Source organism: Somniosus microcephalus, chromosome 13 (assembly GCF_052327205.1).
Source record: "Somniosus microcephalus isolate GS21.2 chromosome 13, FLI_Smic_1.0, whole genome shotgun sequence".
Taxonomy (NCBI): Eukaryota; Metazoa; Chordata; class Chondrichthyes; order Squaliformes; family Somniosidae; genus Somniosus; species Somniosus microcephalus.
The window spans coordinates 156,971,538-156,993,123 of NC_140999.1; the positions used below are offsets into that span (position 1 = coordinate 156,971,538).

The window sequence follows — 21,586 nt, forward strand, 5'->3', positions numbered from 1 at the left end:
AGCGCTGGGCGGGAAGCCTATAGCGATCGTCAGATATTCATTGTTAGCGCCCCAATTCGGAAGCGGGCGCTATACCAGGGTGTGCCCGCCTCCGCTTGGTGCGCTGACACTGAATATCAGCGCTCTTGGCGCCGCTGCGGCAGGCTGCGGTACTGCAGGCCTCCTCCTTCTCTTAAGGGGGAGCTGCCTGCAATGGGGAGATTGCTGCTGGATAGTGCCGGCAAATGAGCCCTGCACCACGGAGAAGTGCCGGGCTCGCGGAAGGCAGCTGGCAATGCCGCGGGGGGGGGGTGGAGGAGGCCGGGGAAGGAGGTGTGGGCAGGCCGCACCTTCCGCTTTAAAGCGCCCCACTAAGGCAGCAGGACGGCCCCGTTTTCTGGTCGCTGTTTGCGGCCGCTTCGGAGGAGGCGGCCGCAACTAAATATGGGGATCGGTGCGGTTTCGGGGCGGAACCGGGGCACTGCGCACACCGATGACGTCATCGGTGCCGGCGCAGCGCTAACGGCTACCGCCGCCAATACCGCTGCGCTGAATATCTGCGCAAACTCATTTTTGCCGCAAAATCACCCTTTAGGCGTTAACTGGGCGCAAAGCTGGCAGCGCCTTAATGAATTTCTAGGCCTTATTGTTATATGGTATTGCCGCTTAAAACCTAACATTACTTTTTGTAAATTTTGATGATGTACTTTTCCCAAACTGTACAAAGCAGGAAATATTGCTAACAATGTGATTTTTTTTAAGGTGATTGGTCTTGTGCAATATTTATTATTATAATCATGCTTGCTGTGATGTTCAGTGAACAGTTCTCAATTTCCATTCTGGTGCAGATGTTCTTTGTTTTTAGCCAAGTGAATTATTGACTGATTACTAATCCACTGTTAAATACATAAAGATTTAATTTTCCCACATTTCACTTAAAACCTTTCTAATCACATTCAGCTTTCCCAATTCACACAACAAAGTATTTTTGCACATTATCCAAGCGAACAGTAAATAAGTCATAGGATTAGGCTTCAAATGTCAAGTCTTCTATTTAAACACTTAAGGGATTCACTTGATGCACAAGGCTGAGCTGTGAAATGCTCTTCATGCTTGTGCCTGAAGACCTATTCCTTCAGCTGCACTAAATATGACTGAATCCTTCCCTTCAAGTCACAAGAGTCAGACTCGCAGCCAGGCGGCAAAGATCAGATAGTGCAGGCTACTGATCCGTGATTGGCAGCTATACTATGACTGTAGCATAACTGGAGTGTAGCATGATGCTGAGCAGCAAAGAGCAAAAACTTAAATTTCTAAAATTGAAATTGAATTGTTATCCAAGCTTTACTTTTACTTGCTGGCTCTGTTTAATCTCTTTGTGCACTTTCTCTCCGAGGTCTGTCTCCATCACAGCACGGACACATTTACCTCTAAACTCCAGATTTTTCACCTGCCTCTGCTCTGTGTCTCCAAGTTCTGTCTTTCCTTCCCATATCCTTTTTGTCCCATATCAATGATAATCTTTAGGGGCCGGCAGCTACTGCTCCTGGCATTTTGTGGAATGATGTATGAATAATGAATGTAGCAGCAGCAGAGGGTATTGCTAAGTAAATACTTTTATTTTTGGCAATACTTTTATGATTAAAGAGAAGGTTGAGGTTTTCTGCATATCTGACAAATCCACTGGTTTCAGACCGTGAGACCAGATTTCAACATGTGGACACGATTAAAAAACGATAAAAGGCAACTTCAGAAATGATGTCAGGAAGCACATCTTCACACAGTAATTTACATCTGGAAGGGTAGTTGCTACAAATTCGGCTCTGCCTAGATATTGGCCCAGATATTTCGATCCCTACGGGTGGGTACATGCTGTGTACCCACCCGTAGGGACATCGGAAATGCCAGTTTCAGGCATGCCAAGCACATGTGCTGAAAACTGGCATTTCCAATCTGTCAAGAATGCTCTTGACAGATCCTCCACCTGCCCTGGAGAAGGGCCTCTGCGGGCGGATAGTTCTGCTTTTTGGAGACCCTCCGTAAGGCCTGCTTTTACCAGGATAAGAGTTGAAAAATGTTTTTAAAATTTTTTTTCACTGATTTATCATTTTAAAAACTTTTAAAAAGGTAAGTTTATTTTTAGCCCCGTAAAAAACTTTAATTATTTTTTTCAAAAAATTAAATTTTTCTTTAAAATATTTAATTTATTGTAATTTCAAGTCATTTTAAAAATGTGATTAAAAAAAATGTATTTAAAGTTTTACTATGTTTTTGGGGTGATCCCCATTCATATATTTGACAGGTCTTCCTGTCAAGTGTATGAAGGGAGATTCCCTTCTTTGATTGGCTCCCCATGGCCCACATGATCCCAGGAAAGCAGCGAACTGCCTGTGCCTCTGGGATACATGGGCCCGGCGCACTTGGAGTTTGGAGAGGCCCAGGATCGGAAGTGTGTGCGTTCTGGGAGCCCTCAGGTAAGGGCGTAGATTTTTGCAGATTGCAGGTCTCCGCACGCAGGAGGCCTGCGATCGGAAAATACGGGTGATTATCTTGGGTCCAGCGGTGCTGGCCACTCTAGTAAATGGTCCAAGCATCAGGTGTTCAGGAGTGTGCCCCTATCACCCAATATCTAATCATATGATAGTGTAACCTGGGACATAGCAATAATACCCCTGTGAGACGTCACCGGAACTGTGCATGCGGAAGTAATTCATTTTGTGGCAGCAGCCGCATCCTTTGCGATAGTATAAAAGGGATGATATCGAATTGGCCACCCGTTATACACCTTTCCTGAATTTTGTTTCCATTGAAGTCACTTTTCCAATCTTCAGCAGGTAGACTGAAAACACTTCAGTGAGACGAGGCCAGATGCAAATTATTAAGCTGATTAATTTTATAGACAGCAAATCAATGTACAAATTAACAGCTGTAATTGAATCTCACTTCCTTCATTAACTTTACTTTCCCCTGCATGCCCAAGAAATATAATAAACCACGCTACATTGCTCCATGTTAGTGGCTGAACTTGATTTTTTTTTTCCTGGTCATCCTTTTGGTTCTAACTGACTGAGTTTACGATGAGTGAGTTTTCACTTGCTAGGCTGGTCTCCTTCCATAGAACTAACTCAATTGACTGGCCTTTACATGTTTTCTTTTGTCCATTTTTCTCACTGTGCTCACAGGAAGTGGACGGGATTTCCTCACCCCCGAGTACAAATCCTTTCTGTGCAGAAATGGTCAATAATTCCTAAATCGTGATAGTAGTGTGCAAAAATTCTCCAATCATTCAAGAGGCAGTAAGATGCTGTGATGGTTGGCATAAAGGTTTCCATTAGGGAATAACTAAGTGGGCCGAATGGTCAATCTTTTCTCCATATTTGTTTGTGGTCTTTCTAATCCTTTACAGTAATATTTTTAAAAAGTTCCACAATGATAGCACTGTTTTTTTGGATAGTTGATACTGTCTTTTTGAAATTAGCACAGAGGTCCCCAGGAGCATGCTAGCAGTTGTAGAGGATGCTGGGAATATGTCAGTGTTTACAGGGCATCCTCGAGAGTGTGGCAATATTTTCAGGAGATCACCCACACAGAAACAGTTGGGAACTGCTGTGGTAAATGCATTTAGAAACAAATTTTTAAGGAACAGATAGGCTATTTAGTGTGGAAAGGGTTAATATACTGTTGGTTTGTCATTGAGGGGCAGACCCACATTGGGTAGCACACACCTGAGAATTGTAAATTTTGCAAAACATAAAATTATAAACCAGTGTATTAATGATCATTCTATATCCAAACCTCTCCTCACTGGGTCCTCTGTGTGGAACAAAACATACTGAGGTAGGTTTTTCCAATTAATGCTTCTGGTTCAGGGCTCACCAGCTGTGAATTCAAGTGTATGTTGTGAATTCATGCGTGAAAATCAGGGCATGCTTACTCTTATGCCTGAAATTTCAATATGCACTCCTACATAGATACATAGATACATAGAAGATAGGAGCAGGAGTAGGCCATTCGGCCCTTCGTGCCTGCTCCGCCATTCGATGAGATCATGGCTGATCCTTTAATTCAGTATCCCGTCCCCGCCTTCTCTCCGTAACCCTTAACCCCTTTTGCCCGTAGAAATATATCTAATTCCCTCTTAAATATATTTACTGAGCTGGCGTACACTGCCCTCTGTGGCAATGAGTTCCACAGGTTCACCACTCTCTGAGTGAAGAAATTCCCCCTCATCTCTGTCCTAAATGGTTTAGCCCTTATCCTTAAATTATGTCCTCTAGTTCTGTTCTCACCCGCCAAGGGAAACATTCCTTCTGCATCCAGTCTGTCTAGACCTGTCAGAATTTTATACACTTCTATCTTCAATCTTCTAAACTCCAGTGTGTACATCCCTAAACTACATAGTCTCTCCTCATAGGTCATTCCCGCCATTCCTGGTATCAGCCTGGTGAATCGCCGCTGCACCCCCTCCATGGCAAGAACATCCTTCCTCAGATGAGGCGACCAAAACTGTACACAGTACTCGAGGTGTGGTCTCACCAGTGCCCTGTACAGCTGCAGCAAGGTATCCCTGTTCCTGTATTCTAACCCTTTTGCTATGAAGGCCAGCATACCGTTTGCCTTCTTGACCGCCTGTTGCACCTGCATGCTCGCCTTCAGTGACTGGTGTACAAGAACACCCAGGTCTCTCTGTACTTCCCCCTCTCCCAATCTATTGCCATTTAAATAATAATTTGCCCTCCCGTTCCTGCACCCAAGGTGGATAACTTCGCACTTGTCCACATTATAGTGCATCTGCCATTTATCCGCCCAATCGCCCAGTCTGTCCAAATCGCTCTGGAGCTTCCTGGTCTCTTCCTCTGAGCCCACCCCCCCTCCTAGTTTAGTGTCGTCTGCAAATTTGGAAATGCTGCATCCGACTCCCTGATCCAGGTCATTAATGTAAATTGTGAACAGCTGGGGGCCCAGGACAGATCCCTGTGGTACCCCACTTGTTACTGCCTGCCATTCAGAAAATGAGCCGTTTATTCCAACTCTCTGTTTTCTATCTGACAGCCAGTTCCCTATCCACGCCAAAACTTTCCCCTTTATCCCATGAGCCTCAATTTTCCATGCTAATCTTTTATGTGGGACCTTATCGAAGGCCTTTTGGAAGTCCAGGTACACCACATCTACTGGCTCTCCCCCATCTATTCTACCAGTTACTCCCTCAAAAAATTCCAATAGATTAGTCAAGCACGATTTACCCTTTGTAAATCCATGTTGACTCTGTCCTATCCTGTCCCCATTTGCTAAGTGCTCCGCTATTTCATCCTTAATGATGGACTCCAGCATTTTGCCCACAACTGATGTAAGGCTTACAGGTCTGTAATTACCTGCTTTTTCCCTACCCCCCTTTTTGAATAGTGGGGTAACGTTAGCTACCCTCCAATCCATCGGCACTGTTCCCGAGTCTAATGAATTCTGAAAAATCATCCTTAGTGCATCCGCTATCTCTAGGGCCACCTCCTTCAGTACCCTAGGATGCATGTTATCAGGCCCTGGGGATTTGTCCACCTTCAATCCCTTTAGCTTCCTTAACACCATATCCTTAGAGATATTGATTTGCGTCAGTTCCTCCTTTGCCAATGTCCCTATTTTTCCCGATATCCCAGGGAGGTTTTTTGTGTCTTCCTTCGTAAAGACTGACCCAAAGTATGCATTTAGTTGATCTGCCATTTCCTTATTTCCCATTATATATTCCCCCGTATCTGACTGCAATGGACCAACTTTGGTTTTCACCAGTCTTTTCCTTTTGATATATTTATAAAAGCTTTTGGAGTTAGTTTTTATATTTTCCGCCAGCTTGTTTTCGTAAGCTATTTTGCCCCTCTTGATCATGCCCTTTGCCCTCCTTTGCTCTATCTTAAACTGTTCCCAATCTTCCGCTCTGGCGCTTTTTTTGGCTATTTTATACGCCCTATCTTTGGATTTTATGCTGTCTCTAATTTCCCCTGTTATCCACGGTTGAGTCACCTTTTTAGATTTCCTTTTATGCCAGATTGGTATAAACAATTTTTGCAATTTTGTCATTCTATCTTTAAATGTTTGCCATTGTTTATCTACCTCCAGTCCTCCCAGGAACGTTGTCCAATCAGACCTACTCAGTTCCCGTCTCATGGCATCATAATTCCCCTTGTTTAAATTCAGGACCTTAGTCTCTGAGTCAATTTCTTCGCTCTCCATTTCGAGTGAGAAATCGATCATGTTATGATCGCTCTGACCCAAGGGTCCCCGTACAACAAGATTACTGATTAGTCCCTTCTCATTGCACAGTACCCAGTCCAATATAGCCTGTTCCCGAGTTGGTTCCTCGACATATTGATCCAGATAACCATCCCTTAAACACTCAAGGAATTCCTCCTCCTCATTATTTTTACTGATTAGGCTAGTCCAATCTATATGTAAGTTAAAGTCACCTATGATGACAGCTGTGCTCTTATTGCACGCTTCTCTAATTTCCCTCGTGATGCCCTCCCTAACCTCTATTTTACTATTTGGAGGCCTATATACCACTCCTATTAATGTTTTTCGCCCCTCGCTATTTCTTAGCTCCACCCATATAGATTCTGTATTAACTGAGTTAATATCCTTCTTTTCAATTGCATTTATCCCCTCTTTTACTAGCAATGCTACCCCTCCTCCCTTTCTTTTTTGTCGATCCTTCCTAAATACTGAATACCCCTGTATGTTAAGCTCCCAGCCCTGCTCACCCTGCAACCATGTTTCCGTAATCCCAATTAGATCATAATTATTAACCTCTATTTCCACAGCTAATTCATCTACCTTGTTCCTGATGCTTCTCGCATTAAGGTATAAAACCCTCAGGCTTTTTTTATGCTCACATTTTTTATGAATTAGTTTGGCCCTTTGTTTTTTGTTCCTCACCCTTTTACCATTTATTTCTGTCTGCCTTTCACTTTCCTCTATTTCACTACATAGGTTTCTAGCCCCCTGCCATACTAGTTTAAATGCTCCCGAACTGCTTTATCAAAAATTACCCCGAGAACATCAGTTCCATCTCTGCACAGGTGTAGACCGTCCCTTTTGTATAGGTCACACCTACCACAAAACTGGTTCCAATGCCTCAAAAATTTAAAACCCTCCCTCTTACACCACTGCTCAAGCCACGTATTTAGCCTAACTATCCTGTTCTCTGTACTCTTACTAGCACGTGGCACTGGTAGTAATCCAGAGATTACTACCTTCGAGGTCCTACTTTTTAGCTTGGCTCCTAACTCCCTAAATTCTACTTGTAGGACCTCTTCCCTTTTTTTGACTCCTGTCACATGTATGCCAGAAACATTAATTTATAAATTCCTCATTGAGTTAGATTGATTTGGCCTAGCAGTATAGATGAGCTAGTTGGGCCGTATGGCTTCACTCCTCTATTTATCTTTGAGAATATTCCCTTATTACCCTAGGAATGCTAAAGCCAATTATAGCACTCCATCCAGCTACTTCTGCACAGACCAGGGATAAAAACTGGGACTTCCTGATCAGTATGGCTCATTACCACACCATACGATACATTAATCGAATAAGCCACTGAGGAGTTTGAGGGATTTTTCCTTCATTGTAAATAGTCCTGAATCTCCCACCATTCCACATATAAATTTAAATGATCTTTCATACCAGTATATATTTGAAATTGTACTGATTTATTTACTAGTAATTTCCGAAAGGAGGTTTCCTGCGTGCGGAGGCCTCCTATTGGGAAAAAATCTACGCTCTTATCTGAGGGCTCCCGAGGTCCGGACACTTCCAATCCTGGGCCTCTCCACAGTCGAAATGCGCAGGGCCCACGTATCCCAGGGACGCAGACAGTTCGCAAGCGGCCCTGGGATCACGTGAGCCGGGTGAGCCAATAGGAGACGGGAATCCCCCTTCATGCTTTTGACAGATAGACCTGACAAATATATGAATGGAGATCACCCCAAAAACACATCATGACATTAAATACATTTTTAAAAAACCATCACGTTTTTAAAATGAGTTAAAATTACATTAAATTAAATATTTTAAACACAAATTTAATTTTTTGAAAAATAATAATTAAAGTTTTTTACAGGGCTAAAAGTAAACTTACCTTTTTTTAAAGTATTTTAAAATTATAAATGAGTGAAATTTAAAAAAAAACTTTTAAAAACTATTAATGGCCCAGAAATTCCGATCGCAGGCCTCCCGCAGAGGGCTGCGATCTGGAAAAATCTGCGCCAAGACCGGAGGGCTCCCGGGAGGCGCAGAGTTCCGCTGCTGGGCCTCTCCAAACTGCCGGTGCACAGGCCCACGTATCCCAGAGGCGCTGGTAGATCACGTGGGCCATGGGGAGCCAATCAGAGAAGGGAATCTCCCTTCATACATTTGACAAGAAGACCTGTCAAATATATGAATAGAGATCACCCCCAAAACATAGTAAAACTTTAAACAAATTTTTAAAAAATCAAATTTTTTAAATGACTTTAAATTACAATAAATTAAGGGGGAGAAATTGGGTGGAGCCGCAAACGGGGCGCCAAGCTCGCCTGGGCGCCAGATTTTGCGCTGCGATCGGAGCAGCAGCGATCGCCGGAAATTCAGCTTGAGCGCCCCAAGAGGGACACGGGGCGAGGCTCGAGGCGCTCTGCGTCCCTCTTAGGGCGCTGAAACTGAATATCGCAGCGCAACGTGCCGCAGCGCCACACGCTGCGGCACGGCGCGCTGCGGTACTGCAGGCCTTCCTCCCATTCTTAAGGGGGAGGGGCCTGCACCAGCGCGATGAGTGATCGCGAGTGCCGGCAAAAGAGCCCGGCACCAAGGAAAAGTGCCGGGCTCTCGGAAAACAGCCGGCAATGCCACGGGGGGAGAACAGGAGGCCGGGGGCCATCCCGCACCTCCACCTTAATTTGCGCCACTGTCACCACAGGTAGGCCCCGTCATCGGTGGCGGCGCAGCGCAACAGGCTAACGCCGCCATTAGCGCCCCAGCTAAATATCGCGGGAGGCGTGGCCAGTGGCGCTAAAGCCACTGAGTGCCCTCTTTAGGCGCTAACTGGTGGCGCAGCCCACCGAATTTCTCCCCCTAAGTATTTTAAACAAAAATTTTATTTTTTGAAAAAATAATTAAAGTTTTTAACGGGGCTAAAAATAAACTTACCTTTCTTTAAAGTATTTTTAAATGATAAATCAGTGGAAATTTTTTTTTTTTTACTTTTTTCAACTCTTATCCTGGTAACTGCTTTTACCAGGCGCAAGAATTGTAAGTGTTTTCTGCGGGCGGAGGGTCTTCAAAAAACAGAACTCTCCACCCGCAGAGGCCCTTCTCCCGGGCAGGCAGAGGATCTGAGATCGGAAATGCCAGTTTCCAGCGCATGCGCAGTGCATGCCTGTAACCAGCATTTCCGATGTCCCTATGGGTGAGTACACAGCGCGTACACACCCGTAGGGATTGGAATTTCTGCACCATTATGCGTAAGATTTTTAAGGGTTTTCTGCGGGTGGAAGTTCTGCAGAAAGCGGAACTCTCCACCCACAGAGGCCCTTCTCCAGGTCAGGCGTCTGACCTGTCAAGAGCATTTGCATGCCTGAAACCGGCATTTCCAATGTCCCGACGGGTGTGCGCACAGCGCGTACACACCCGCAGGCATTGGAAAATATGAGCCAGTATATACTGATTGTATTTTGAATGCCTTATTACATCCATATGTTCCAGTGCTCACTAATTTTGTATCAGAAAAATGTTAATAAAAATAAAATGTATTTAACAGAAAATATTTTCTATTAGTATTACAGATAAAAAAACAAATTGTTCTAGGCTTTACAAGGTAATAGATGTATGGTTTATATGATGTTCATGAATTATAAAACAGTTTCTACATACTATATGAATTTCCAAGGCTTCTTGTTAAAAATGATGCTAAGGGCAAAATTTTGTAGGTTGTTGAGGTCAATATATATATAGTTTACTTCACTCCCAAGAGATGACATACTGCTCAGGAAATCCTTACTCTGTCCATTTTGCTGTCATCTGATAGGTGATTATTATCCTTTTGAGTATAACAAGTCCTTTATATGTGAAATCAGAGGCACAGCAGCACAAATCCAGTAATAGTCTATATAGCTCTCTCAGAGTGCAGTTATACTGCAGATCAGTTCCTGACTGGCTTTAACTGCAATTCTCCTGCCTAGGAGAGTTCTTTGTGTATGTGATTCAGGAGCATATGTAGAGTTCTCCTTCAGTAAAATTTAAATGCTTTGAGAGTTTGGGCAGTGGTTTCTACACTTTCTAAACATTTAAATAAACTCTGGTTTGGTATATAAAAAAATCCTCAGGAGTCCCAAGAGACCCCTCTCCTCTTGGATACTTTTTAAACCAGGTCTGACACCACACTGGAGTTATACTGCATGCTGTCTCACACCGCCTAGCCCCAAAGTTGAGTTGGGCCCTGATTCCAGAGTTATACTTTAACATTAGCTGCCAAGGGGAAACCACTTTACAACAACCCTAAAGTTTCAGTATAAATACAAACTCTGTGTACTTTTTTCTAGTAAGTTCATGTGTTCATCCTTGTATTCAGTTTCACTTCAGTGAAGCAGTACTTATCAAAAGAACATACAATACAGCACCCCTTGCTTCTGTCAACTTTTACCTTCATATTGGTTATAGCTTAACATTGGGATAGGAACTATTTGGATCTAAGATTACATAATTACATAAAATTTACAGCACAGAAACAGGCCATTTGGCCCAACTGGTCTATGCTGATGTTTATGCTCCCCACGAGCCGCCTCCCACACTACTTCATCTAACACTATCAGCATAACCGTCGATTCCTTTTAACCTCATGTACTAATCTAGCATCCCCTTAAATGCATCTATACAATTCACCTCAACTACTCCTTGTGGTACAAGTTCCACATTCTAATCACTGTCTGGGTAAAGAAGTTTTTCCTAAATTCCTTATTGGATTTATTCGTGACCATCTTATATTTATGATTGTATTTAGATTGTGCTTGTGTATGTGGGGGTGGGGGGGAGGCTGTGGTTAGATATTTTCTTTAAGGTATTGTACAAGTAGATATAGGAGAATGTGAGTCAATTTCCATAAAAGTGGGACACTCAGACCACTTACAGGAGCGACTGATGCTACAGTAGCTGGCCGACCCAAATTTGTAACAGATGGTGTCTTATGTAATGCCCATGTGACTTCTTATACCTTGTCCATTATAGGACAGGTTTTGTGCAATTGTACATTTTCTTGCCTTTTTACAAAATATATTTTGAATGGCTTTATTATGCTGATTCTATGATATTGGTAAGTCGTTCTAGATAAATGTATATTTTTCCACTTTTGAACCTTGCTGGAACACAATCCTACTTGCAGCACTGCTCGGTCAGGTAAAAAGTAATCTAATGGAAATATTAGGCCGCCACCACTCCAACCCAACATTCAATCTGATATAGATCTTCTGCTGCTCCACTTAACTTACTGGAAATTCTTGACAAGCTCAGCCAAGGGAGCTGACTTTTGGCCACTCTTTATCTGGATTATTTTTAACCACAACTAACCAGAGGTGCATTGGGATTAGTATTTCACCTTGGGTTAACTGAACTCTTCTAAATGTGTCACTCTGTAAACAATTTGTTATAAAATATTGTAAATAAAACCTCTCAAATTACAGCAGATATTAATATTTCATTAAATTTCATATGTGATTAATAATATTTGAAGAGAAATCAAAATGTTATCTGAAAGTTACTCTTTTTGAGGCATAGAATAATGAGCCGCTGAACAACAAACCAAATATGTGAACTGCTTTACATCCTAGAATGGTTTCATTTTTATTCTAGTGCTCATTAACGGCAAGTTTGTATTGACAAGAGTGTATAGATGTCAGTATAAGTCACTGCAAGGACATGTTCTGTCATCCTGAAGGAAATTGAATTGAATTGATTCCTGTCTTCTTTACTAGATTAAAAATGCCGCAAGGCAAGGACTGTATGTCTGAGTGAATAAGTATCTAATGAAACACAACAGAACACTTGCTCATGTCAGAGCTATTATCCATGATGTCTTGATGGTTTTATGCACTTATTGAATAATTACTTCATTTAGGTTTACAAATATAGTATTTTCTTGTTGGGCAGTTATTGTATTAGTGAGCTGATTGCTTTTTACAGAATTCCCATAGTTCCTGCGGTACATAATAGATTGTCAGTATTAAGCAAATAAAACTTATTTCAGTGAAACCATAACATTTTCTAACTTACAATATAAAGTCTCATTTGCTTTATTTCCTGCAGCTGGTAAAAATTGGATGTAATAATAAAGGGAAAATCTTATTATATGTGTATTCTGTAAAGTCTGCAAATGCCAGATTTTAAAAAATTGATTCTCTCCTCAGGTCGGGCACTACTCAGGCTAAATGGTGAAAAGCTGGAGCGGATGGGAATAGTGCAAGAAGGCCAAAGGCAAGAGGTACTTCAGCAGGTTCTCCAGCTGCAGGTACGAGAGGAAGTGAGAAACCTACAACTACTTAGACAAGGTAAAGTTGGTTCTATGGCGTAAACATAACCATCTTTACATTTTCACATTCAGTTTTTGCAGCGAACTTAGTGAGATCCCTAGCAGACTTGAGGACCAATGATTCTGCTACACTGATACAGCACTGCTGGTTGCTTGGGCATAAGATTCAAATAATGCAATATTTCAATTTACATTACACAAGAAGCTTGAAATTACTGTTGTCTATTTTAGCTCATAGGCTTGTATAACATTCCTCTCCACTATTTTAACCACATTTAAGGTGTTAATTCATTTAACTCAGCAAAGGATGACTAAAAAAAATAAAGAGGGAGAAGATAGATTATGAAAGTAAACTAGCAAAAAAATAAAAACAGACAATAAGAGCTTCCACAGGTATATAAAAGGAAAAGAGTAGCTAAAGTAAACGTTGGTGCCTTAGAGGATAGGGCTGGGGAATTAATAATGGGAAACAAGGAAATGGCAGAGACTTTGAACAAATATTTTGTATCGGTCTTTACAGTAGAAGACACTAAAAGCATCCCAATAATAATTGATAATCAAGGGGCTATAGGGAGGGAGGAACTTAAAACAATGACTATCACTAGAGAAAAAGTACTAGGCAAACTAATGGAACTAAAGGCTGACAAGTCCCCTGCCCCTGGTGGCTTACATCCTAGGGTCTTAAAAGAAGTGGCTGCAGAGATGGTTGTAATCTACCAAAATTCCCTGGATTCTGGAGAGGTCCCATCGGATTGGAAAACCACAAAGGTAACGCCCCTATTCAAGAAAGGATGGAGACAGAAAGCAGGAAACTATAGGCCAGTTAGGAAAATGCTGGAATCCATTATTAGTAAGTAATAGCAGGACATTTAGAAAATTATATTAAAATCAAGCAAAGTCAACATGGTTTTATGAAAGGGAAATCGTGTTTGACAAATTTATTAGAGTTCTTTGAGGATGTAATGAGCAGGTGGATAAAGGGGAACCAGTAGAGGTAGGGTATTTGGATTTCCAGAAGGCATTCGATAAGGTGCCACATAAAAGGTTAATGCACAAGATAAGAGCTCACAGGGTTGGGGGTAATATATTAGCATGGATAGAAGATTCGCTAACTAACAGAAAATAGAAAGAGTTGGGATAAATGGGTCATTTTCCGGTTGGCAAACTGTAACTAGTGGGGTGCCACAGGGGTCAGTGCTGGGGCCTCAAGTATTTACAATCTATATTAATGACTTGGATGAAGGGACTTAGTGTAATGTAGCCAAATTTGTTGATGATACAAAGATAGGTGGGAAAGCAAGTTGTGAGGAGGACACAAATGTCTGCAAAGGGATATAGATAGGTTAAGTGAGTGGGCAAAAATTTGGCAGATTGAGTATAATGTGGGAAAATGTGAGGTTATCCACTTTGGTAGGAAAAATATAAAAGCAAATTATTATTTAAATGGAGAGAGACTACATAATGCTGCGGTACAGAGGGATCTGGGGGTCCTCGTACATGAAACACAAAAAGTTAGTTTGCAGGTACAGCACGTAATTAGGAAGGCAAATGGAATGTTGGCCCTTATTGCAAGGGGGATGAAGTATAAAAGTAGGGAAGTCTTGCTACAACTGTACAGGGCGCTGGTGAGACCACACCTGGAGTACTGCGTGCAGTTTTGGTCTCCTTATTTAAGGAGGGATAGACTTGCATTGAAGGCAGTTCAAAGAAGGTTCACTAGGTTAATTCCTGAGATGAAGGGGTTGTCTTATGAAGATAGGTTGAGCAGGATGGGCCTATAATCATTGGAGTTTAGAAGAATGAGAGGTGGTCTTATTGAAACATATAAGATTCTGAGGGGGCTTGACAGGATAGATGCAGGGAGGATGTTTCCCCTCGTGGGGGAATCTAGTACTAGGGGGCTGTAGAGATTCACGTATCTCTGGTAAACAGGATTGAGTGCAAACCAATATGGTGGGTATATTGGCCTAGAAATTCAGTTGGGCGCGCCAGCCGTTACCGCCTTAGGAGGAGTAGATCTCGAGCGCTAGGCGCTTAGTGCCCGGGCGCAGCGCGATCTGCGCCTCGCCCCAACTTCAGTACACGTTTAGCGCCGGCGCAAAGTCTTAGCGCGCGCCCTGCTGCGCGTGCAGATCATGACGTCATTTCCTAGTGCAACGCCCTTTGTGCGCCCCGAACCGGAACTTCACTCGCGCCGGCCCATTGTGCGCCGGGCGGCCCTAACGACTGTGAAGTGGAACGGTACACAGCCGAGGCGGGCCGCGGGGAGCGCTAATTAAAGGGCACTTACCCTGCACTATAAAGGCCAGCCATTTTGCAGCATTCACTCTTGTGCAACGGTTTTTTGGAGAGAGACCAAGGAGGAGAGCTTACTGGTTTGGACCAACACTAGGACGGTATTTTTGGCTCAGGCCAGAGCTTAGCAATTATCTTTGCCTTCATTGAGAGCTCAGTGTTTGCCAGCATATAATGGGGGCTGCATTGGGTGCCAACGCTGACTTTCAGCCTTATGCCAGAAGGGCTTACAGACGCCGTGAGAGAGTGGCAGCCCTGGCTAGACGCAGAGGGGGCAACAGGCGTCGCCAACTGAGGCCTTACCCACCCAGGGTATACCGCCAGCAGTCCTCCTATCTGACCATGTCTGCCGCGAAGTGTGTTAGGAGGCTGCGATTCAGAAGGGAGGTGATTGCAGACATCTGCCAGCTGCTTCACAGAGATCTGCAGCCACAGCTGATGCGCATGATGTCTCTGTCGGTGGCAGTGAAGGTGATAGTGGCTCTCAACTTCTATGCCACCGGCTCCTTCCAATCCGCTGCTGGGGACATCGCTAACATCTCCCAGTTCGCCGTGCATTGCTGCATCCGCCAGGTGACCGATGCCCTTTTCAGAAGGAGACATCAATTCATCTCCTTCCCCATGACCCTGGACAAGCAGCAGCAGCGTGCAGTGGGATTTGCAAGAATAGCGGGCTTCCCCATGGTGCAGGGCGCCATTGACTGCACGCATGTGGCTTTGCGGGCACCTCTGGAGCATGCCGAGGATTACCGCAACCGGAAGGGCTACCACTCCCTCAACATACAGCTGGTGTGTGACCACAGGCAGCGCATCCTAGCTGTCAATGCCCGCTTTCCAGGCAGCAGCCACGATGCCTTTATCCTGCGACAGACAACTGTGGCTGACATGTTCCAGGCACAGCCTCACCCAAGAGGATGGCTTATCGGAGGCAAAGGCTATCCTTTGTGTACCTGGCTCATGACCCCGCTCCACGCGCCCACGACCCCTGCTGAAGAGGCATACAACGAGAGCCATCAAGCGACTAGGAACATCATAGAACAAACAATCGGCGTCCTCAAGCAATGGTTCCGCTGTCTCGATCGCTCCGGGGGAGCCCTCCAGTATTCACAGCAGCGAGTCGCCCAATTCGTCGTCGTTTGCTGCATGCTGCACAACCTGACTATCCGCAGGACTCAGGCACTGCCACCTCATGTTGGACCACCACCTCAGGAGGAGGAGCAGGAGGAGCATGAGGAGGAGGACGAGGGGTACCAGCCCAGGAGGGAGGCAGAAGGTCCAAGGGCCGCCCGTCGGCGGCTTATTGAACGTCACTTCTAGGCCCCCTGTCAGGGAATGGCTTGTGCCAATGAAAGAACATGATTGCAGCCGCTCCGCAAGCCCTCAGCCGGTTAAGGCAACAAACACTTCAAAGATCAAACATAGACAATGTTAATAAATAAAATGCTTTATTGTACAAACTCAGGGCCAAAAACCAAAAACAGACGAAACCCCCAAAAAACACTCAAACACATTACTCGCTCCCACAACCTGGAGAGGATTAACAAAACAGTGCAACTAAAATGGCCGTCATCCTCGGCCTTCGTAAAAAACAAACATCACATCCTCGGCCTTCAAAAAACAAACATCCAATTCTCGGCCTTCAAAAAACAAACATCCAATTCTCGGCCTCAAAAAACAAACATCCAATTCTCGGCCTCAAAAAACAAACACAACTGGCCACACATTCGACTTTTTGGCCCGCTAGGGCGATGCCTTGGCCATCTTTGTGTGGCCCCTGCCCGCCCTGCTGCTCCTCCTCAAAGTAAGGCCATTGGCTGCTGCAAGGCTGGGGGCAGGCTCCTGAGGGGCACATGTCGTGACGGCAGATGCCCTTGGGGGTCGGCCTAGTCGAGGTCTGGCCGTCGAGCGGGCGGCTGTTGAATGCTGCAGCTGTGGCTGGCCAGCATCAGTCATTGCAGCAGCTCCTGGCAGCTCCACGGGGGAGTGGCAGTGGCGGCTGGAGGAATGGGGGCAAGCTGGCGGATGGCAGGCGCTCGCTGGTCGCCTGAGACACTGGCACTCACCCGGGCCAGCACTGCAACATGCGCACCAATCTGCCGAGGGACAGACTGCTGTGCTGCTGCAGCGCGCCGGGTGCCCTGGCGATGCCTGGCTGACACAGCGAGTGTGGCAGCAGTGAGTGCCCGTGTTGCCCTGTTCAGTGACCTCATCAGAGCACCCAGTGACTGCACGGCACCACTGATCAGCTGCCCACTCGCTACCTGAGCTGCCCCGAATGCCGCCCGACTCGCTGCCTGCTCTGCCCCGAATTCCGCCAAACTGATGGCCTGTGAGGCCCCGACGTCGGTCACACTCCGAGAGAGTGACTCGATGGCCTCAGGCAACCGTGCCACTACCCCCATGAGCTCCGTGTGCCGGCGCTCCGAGTCCGCGGACAAGTCCTCGAGGCGTCCCATCTCCTCGGCGAAGACCATCTCCGGACTGGAGGCCGGACTCTCCCTCTGGGGAGAAGGCCGCCGAGCTGGCCGACCCTTCCTGCGTTGCTGGACGCCGCTGGGCCCAGCAATTGGACTCCCCTCCGACCCTTCCCCCCTCTGGGGATAAGGCCGCCGAGCTGGCCGACCCTTCCTGCGTTGCTGGACGCCGCTGGGCTCAGCAATTGGACTCCCCTCCGACCCTTCCCCCCTCTGGGGAGAAGGCCGCTGAGCTTCCACCCCCCTCCCGCGTTTCTGCAGGCCGCAGGTCCCATGAGCTCCCCTCCCCTCTGACACTTCCGCCACGCTCCCCTCCAGGGAAGACGTGTCCCCTACATTCGCATGGGTTGCCGTGGCTGAGGGTTCCCCTGATGGGCCGCCTTCCTCTTGCTCCTCCTCCTCCTCCTCTTCTGAGGGGCTGTCACTGGCAAGTTCAGGGACCTCCTCCTCACCATCTGAAAGCAGGAAGGCACAAGAGTAGCTTTAGAGTGAGGAGAGGGCGTCAGCGAGGGATGCATGAGTGGTGGCATTCAGCGCATTGGTCGGACAGTGGCAAAGGATGTAGATCTGATGCGCAAGTGGGACGAGAGAGGTCCAAAAGGTGATGTCCTTACCATTGGTGCCCAGAACAGGGTCGGCTTCTCCACATGCAACGGGGCCAATCACCCGGCCACCCATGATGCGCTCCACGCGATGTTGCAGCTCGGTGAGCGGCTGGATCTGGGGTCGGCCTCCCCCGGTCGCAGTCCGGCTCTTCTTATTATTGGCCAGCTTGGCCTGCAAGAGAAAGGACGGCCTCTAAGTACAGTGTGTAGCCCTGATCTTGTGTGCATTGCCTCCCATGGTGGAATAGCCTGGCCAGTGTGTCGCCCTGATCTTGTGTGCACTGCCTCCCATGGTGGAATAGCCTGGCCAGTGTGTAGCCCTGATCTTGTGTGCACTGCCTCCCATGGTGGAATAGCTTGGCCAGTGTGTTAAGTGCAGAATGTGCAATTGATGTTCATGCCTGTCTCATAGCTGCTGCATGAGGGCTGGCCATTAGGGCTTTCAGGTCCCTTTGCCCATAATGTGAGGTGCACATGCAAGGATGAGGAGGACACTAGAAAGGGTACTCACCCTGACAATCCGAGTGAGGTCATTAAACTTTTTGGGGACCTCGCTGTTGGCTGACACCTTGCTGGCGACATGCCTCCAGGCTCTCCGGTAGACGCGGCCCGGCGCCTTCCTGCCATTGTCCGGGTACAAAATATGGCGCCTCTTCTCCACAGCACCAACCAGCACACTCAGATCAAGCTCTGAGAAGCGCTGCGCTCATTCACGGGCCTTCTGCATGGCTTCAGGCGCTATTTGGGTCCAGCAGCAGTGTTCAGGCCTAGCTGGAGGGCTCCACTATCCAGGGCGTGGCAGCAGACCAAGTCGACCCTTCCCCCTTAAGAGCTGGCCGGCGCCAGGGTGTCTGCTGTCAATCACGAGGTGGCCGCACCTGCGCTGCGCCTGGCCTCGGCGCTCTCGCTCAGCACCTCCGGCTTAGCGCCTAAAGAGAGGCGTGCAGCGCCAGTTTTAGCGCTCGAGCAAACTCTTAGGGCGAAGCTAATGAATATCGGAGAAGTGGCCTCGATTTTGCGCCGGGCGCAAACTTTAGCGGCCGCCCGACTTTACCGCCCCAAAAGTGGCTACAATGAATTTCTAGGCCATTGTGTTTAATCAGAATTTAGGACGGAATATAACACACTAGTAATACAGCAAAAACATACGACCGTGACAAGCAGCTTGTACCGGACCCAATCAGACAGACACCTGGCATGTGTGAACAGTTCTCTGGCTTCTGGCCTCTCTCTCTCTCTTTCTCTAGGGCCTTCGATGGTGAGCATGGGATCACTCTCAAAAGAGCATTCGACCAGCCCAACTTATCTTTTTAACTTCTGTTCAGCTCTCCCTTCCACAGTCTGTGTGCAAGCCCTTGGGGTGTCACTTTTTATTCTCTTTTTTGGGGTGGGTTTGAGGCCAAGTTATTAATAAGACCATTGAACCTATAGAGGTTCCTCCAAAACTTCATCAACCAATGACAGCTTAAGTTCTTTGTCTTGGTTCTTGGATGAAAGCCCTCCCCAAAAGAGGGTCTCATTACTTCATCCAATTTATCTTTCTTGTTTTTACATTTTGAAGGTTCCTCCATTGGAATCCATCTTATATCTTTTGACTCTATACTCCTTAACCCAGCAAGTGCAAGGCCCGGCCTTGTCCTTCTTAATCATGGCCCCAGCCAGAGCTGCCGCACATTAACCAGTCACTAGCTCACCATTCTGACCTTCACAAGTACGGTCTTATGATTCCCTTCCTTTTTCTGCTGTAAACTTTTCTCTGGGAACTTTTACATTCCCATGAATTATGGTTTCCCGCTGCTTTCAGTGTTCAATAGCTTTTGCTTTATACTTTTATTTCCCTTTCAAAAATACATAACAACTTGCAGCTGCTTGGGCTATCTCACCTTCATCTGACAAATGGCCCATTCTAAGATGGATACTTTAGCCTCCTCAAATTCCTTTCATTCTATGTCTTTTCCTAATTAACTTTTAATTATCTTCACAAGCAGTTCTGCTAAACAAACTCCAAATTCTATCTGTGGAGATTATAATATGGTTATTAGTAATAATGGAAGAAACATAGGTTGGGCCTTCACTGGCCAAATTAAAGATACATTAACAAAGTCAAAACCCTAACTTACAAACAACAGATAACTAGCCTGGCACGGCCAAACTATGGGCCCCCGTGTGGAATGTTTATGTTTCACCTAATCTAACTGATTAAAAAGACTGTGTCAAATTCTAATGCAAGCTTTCCAGGAAAACAAAACTTATCATTTAAACACAGTATTATTCGTGTAGCCATATACATTTCTAGGCACCAATGTGGGAAAATGTGAGGTTATCCACTTTGGTAGGAAAAATAAAAAAGCAAATTATTATTTAAATGGCGAGAGACTACATAATGCTGCGGTACAAAGGGATCTGGGGGTCCTCGTACATGAAACACAAAAAGTTAGCATGCAGGTACAGCACGTAATTAGGAAGGCAGATGGAATGTTGGCCTTTATTGCAAGGAGGATGGAGTATAAAAGTAGGGGAGTCTTGCTGCAACTGTACAGGGCGCTGGTGAGACCACACCTGGAGTACTACGTGCAGTTTTGGTCTCCTTATTTAAGGAGGGATATACTTGCATTGGAGGCAGTTCAGAGAAGGTTCACGAGGTTAATTCCTGAGATGAAGGGGTTGTCTTATGAAGAAAGGTTGAGCAGGCTGGGCCTATACTCATTGGAGTTTAGAAGAATGAGAGGTGGTCTTATTGAAACATATAAGATTCTGAGAGGGCTTGACAGGGTAGATGCAGGGAGGATGTTTCCCCTCGTGGGGGAATCTAGTACTAGGGGGCACAGTTTCAGGATAAGGGTCGCCCATTTAAAACAGAGATGAGGAGGAATTTCTTCTTTTAGAGAGTCGTGAATCTTTGGAATTCTCTACCCCAGAGAACTGTGGAGGCAGAGTCATTGAACATATTCAAGGCGGAGATAGACATATATTTGAGCTACAGGGGAGTCAAGGTTTATGGGGCGTGGGCGGGAAAGTGGCATTGAGGCCAAGATCAGATCAGCCATGATCTTATTGAATGGCGGGGCAGGCTCGAGGGGCCAAATGGCCTACTGCTGCTCCTATTTCTTATGTTCTTAATGAATGGGTTAGTCCTCTGTTAAAATGGCAGACAAATGAAGGTCTTATGAACGGGTTAAATGCTTGTCAATTAATATCATCAATAGTAGTTTTGAGCCTGAGATCTTAATAACCCTTCTGAATTTTAATTGAGAGGCATAATAATGATTATGGGGCTATAACAAGAATTACTCTGGGCTGATTTACAAATATACAGTGAATCTGCTGTCATAATGTGAAATTTAAAAGAAATTAATGGAACAATAGATCTTCTGGAGTTTTCACGGGATTCATTGGTACATCAGTTTGTGGAGCACTATTGTGAAATGTCTGTGAAAGTGATTAGGTAAATGATCAGGTTCCATTTAAATTAGATTTTCCAGTTTATAAAGCAAACATTGAAAATAATGCAATTTTTTGCCCAACAAAATTATCCATAGGTAGGACCCACTCCAAAAAAGACATATTGGTATGGAATATGGGGATTAACAAGTCTTAAATGTCTCAGTTCCTGTAAGGATACTTTAATTTCACAGAGTAGTTGATTTTCTATAAGGATCCCAATTTTTAGCAGCATTACCTGTACACTTCAA

General features: G+C 45.4%; 1 protein-coding gene across 1 annotated transcript in view; it reads left to right on the plus strand.

Annotated features, from left to right (window-relative positions):
* Nucleotides 1-21,586, plus strand: part of LOC147108699 (sterile alpha motif domain-containing protein 10-like) — a 147,149-nt gene that overhangs the window by 88,335 nt on the left and 37,228 nt on the right. The window contains exon 4 of the mRNA XM_086005428.1: nt 12,399-12,539. Within this exon, the coding sequence (XP_085861554.1) occupies nt 12,399-12,539 (141 nt within the window). The remainder of the gene's footprint in view (nt 1-12,398; nt 12,540-21,586) is intronic.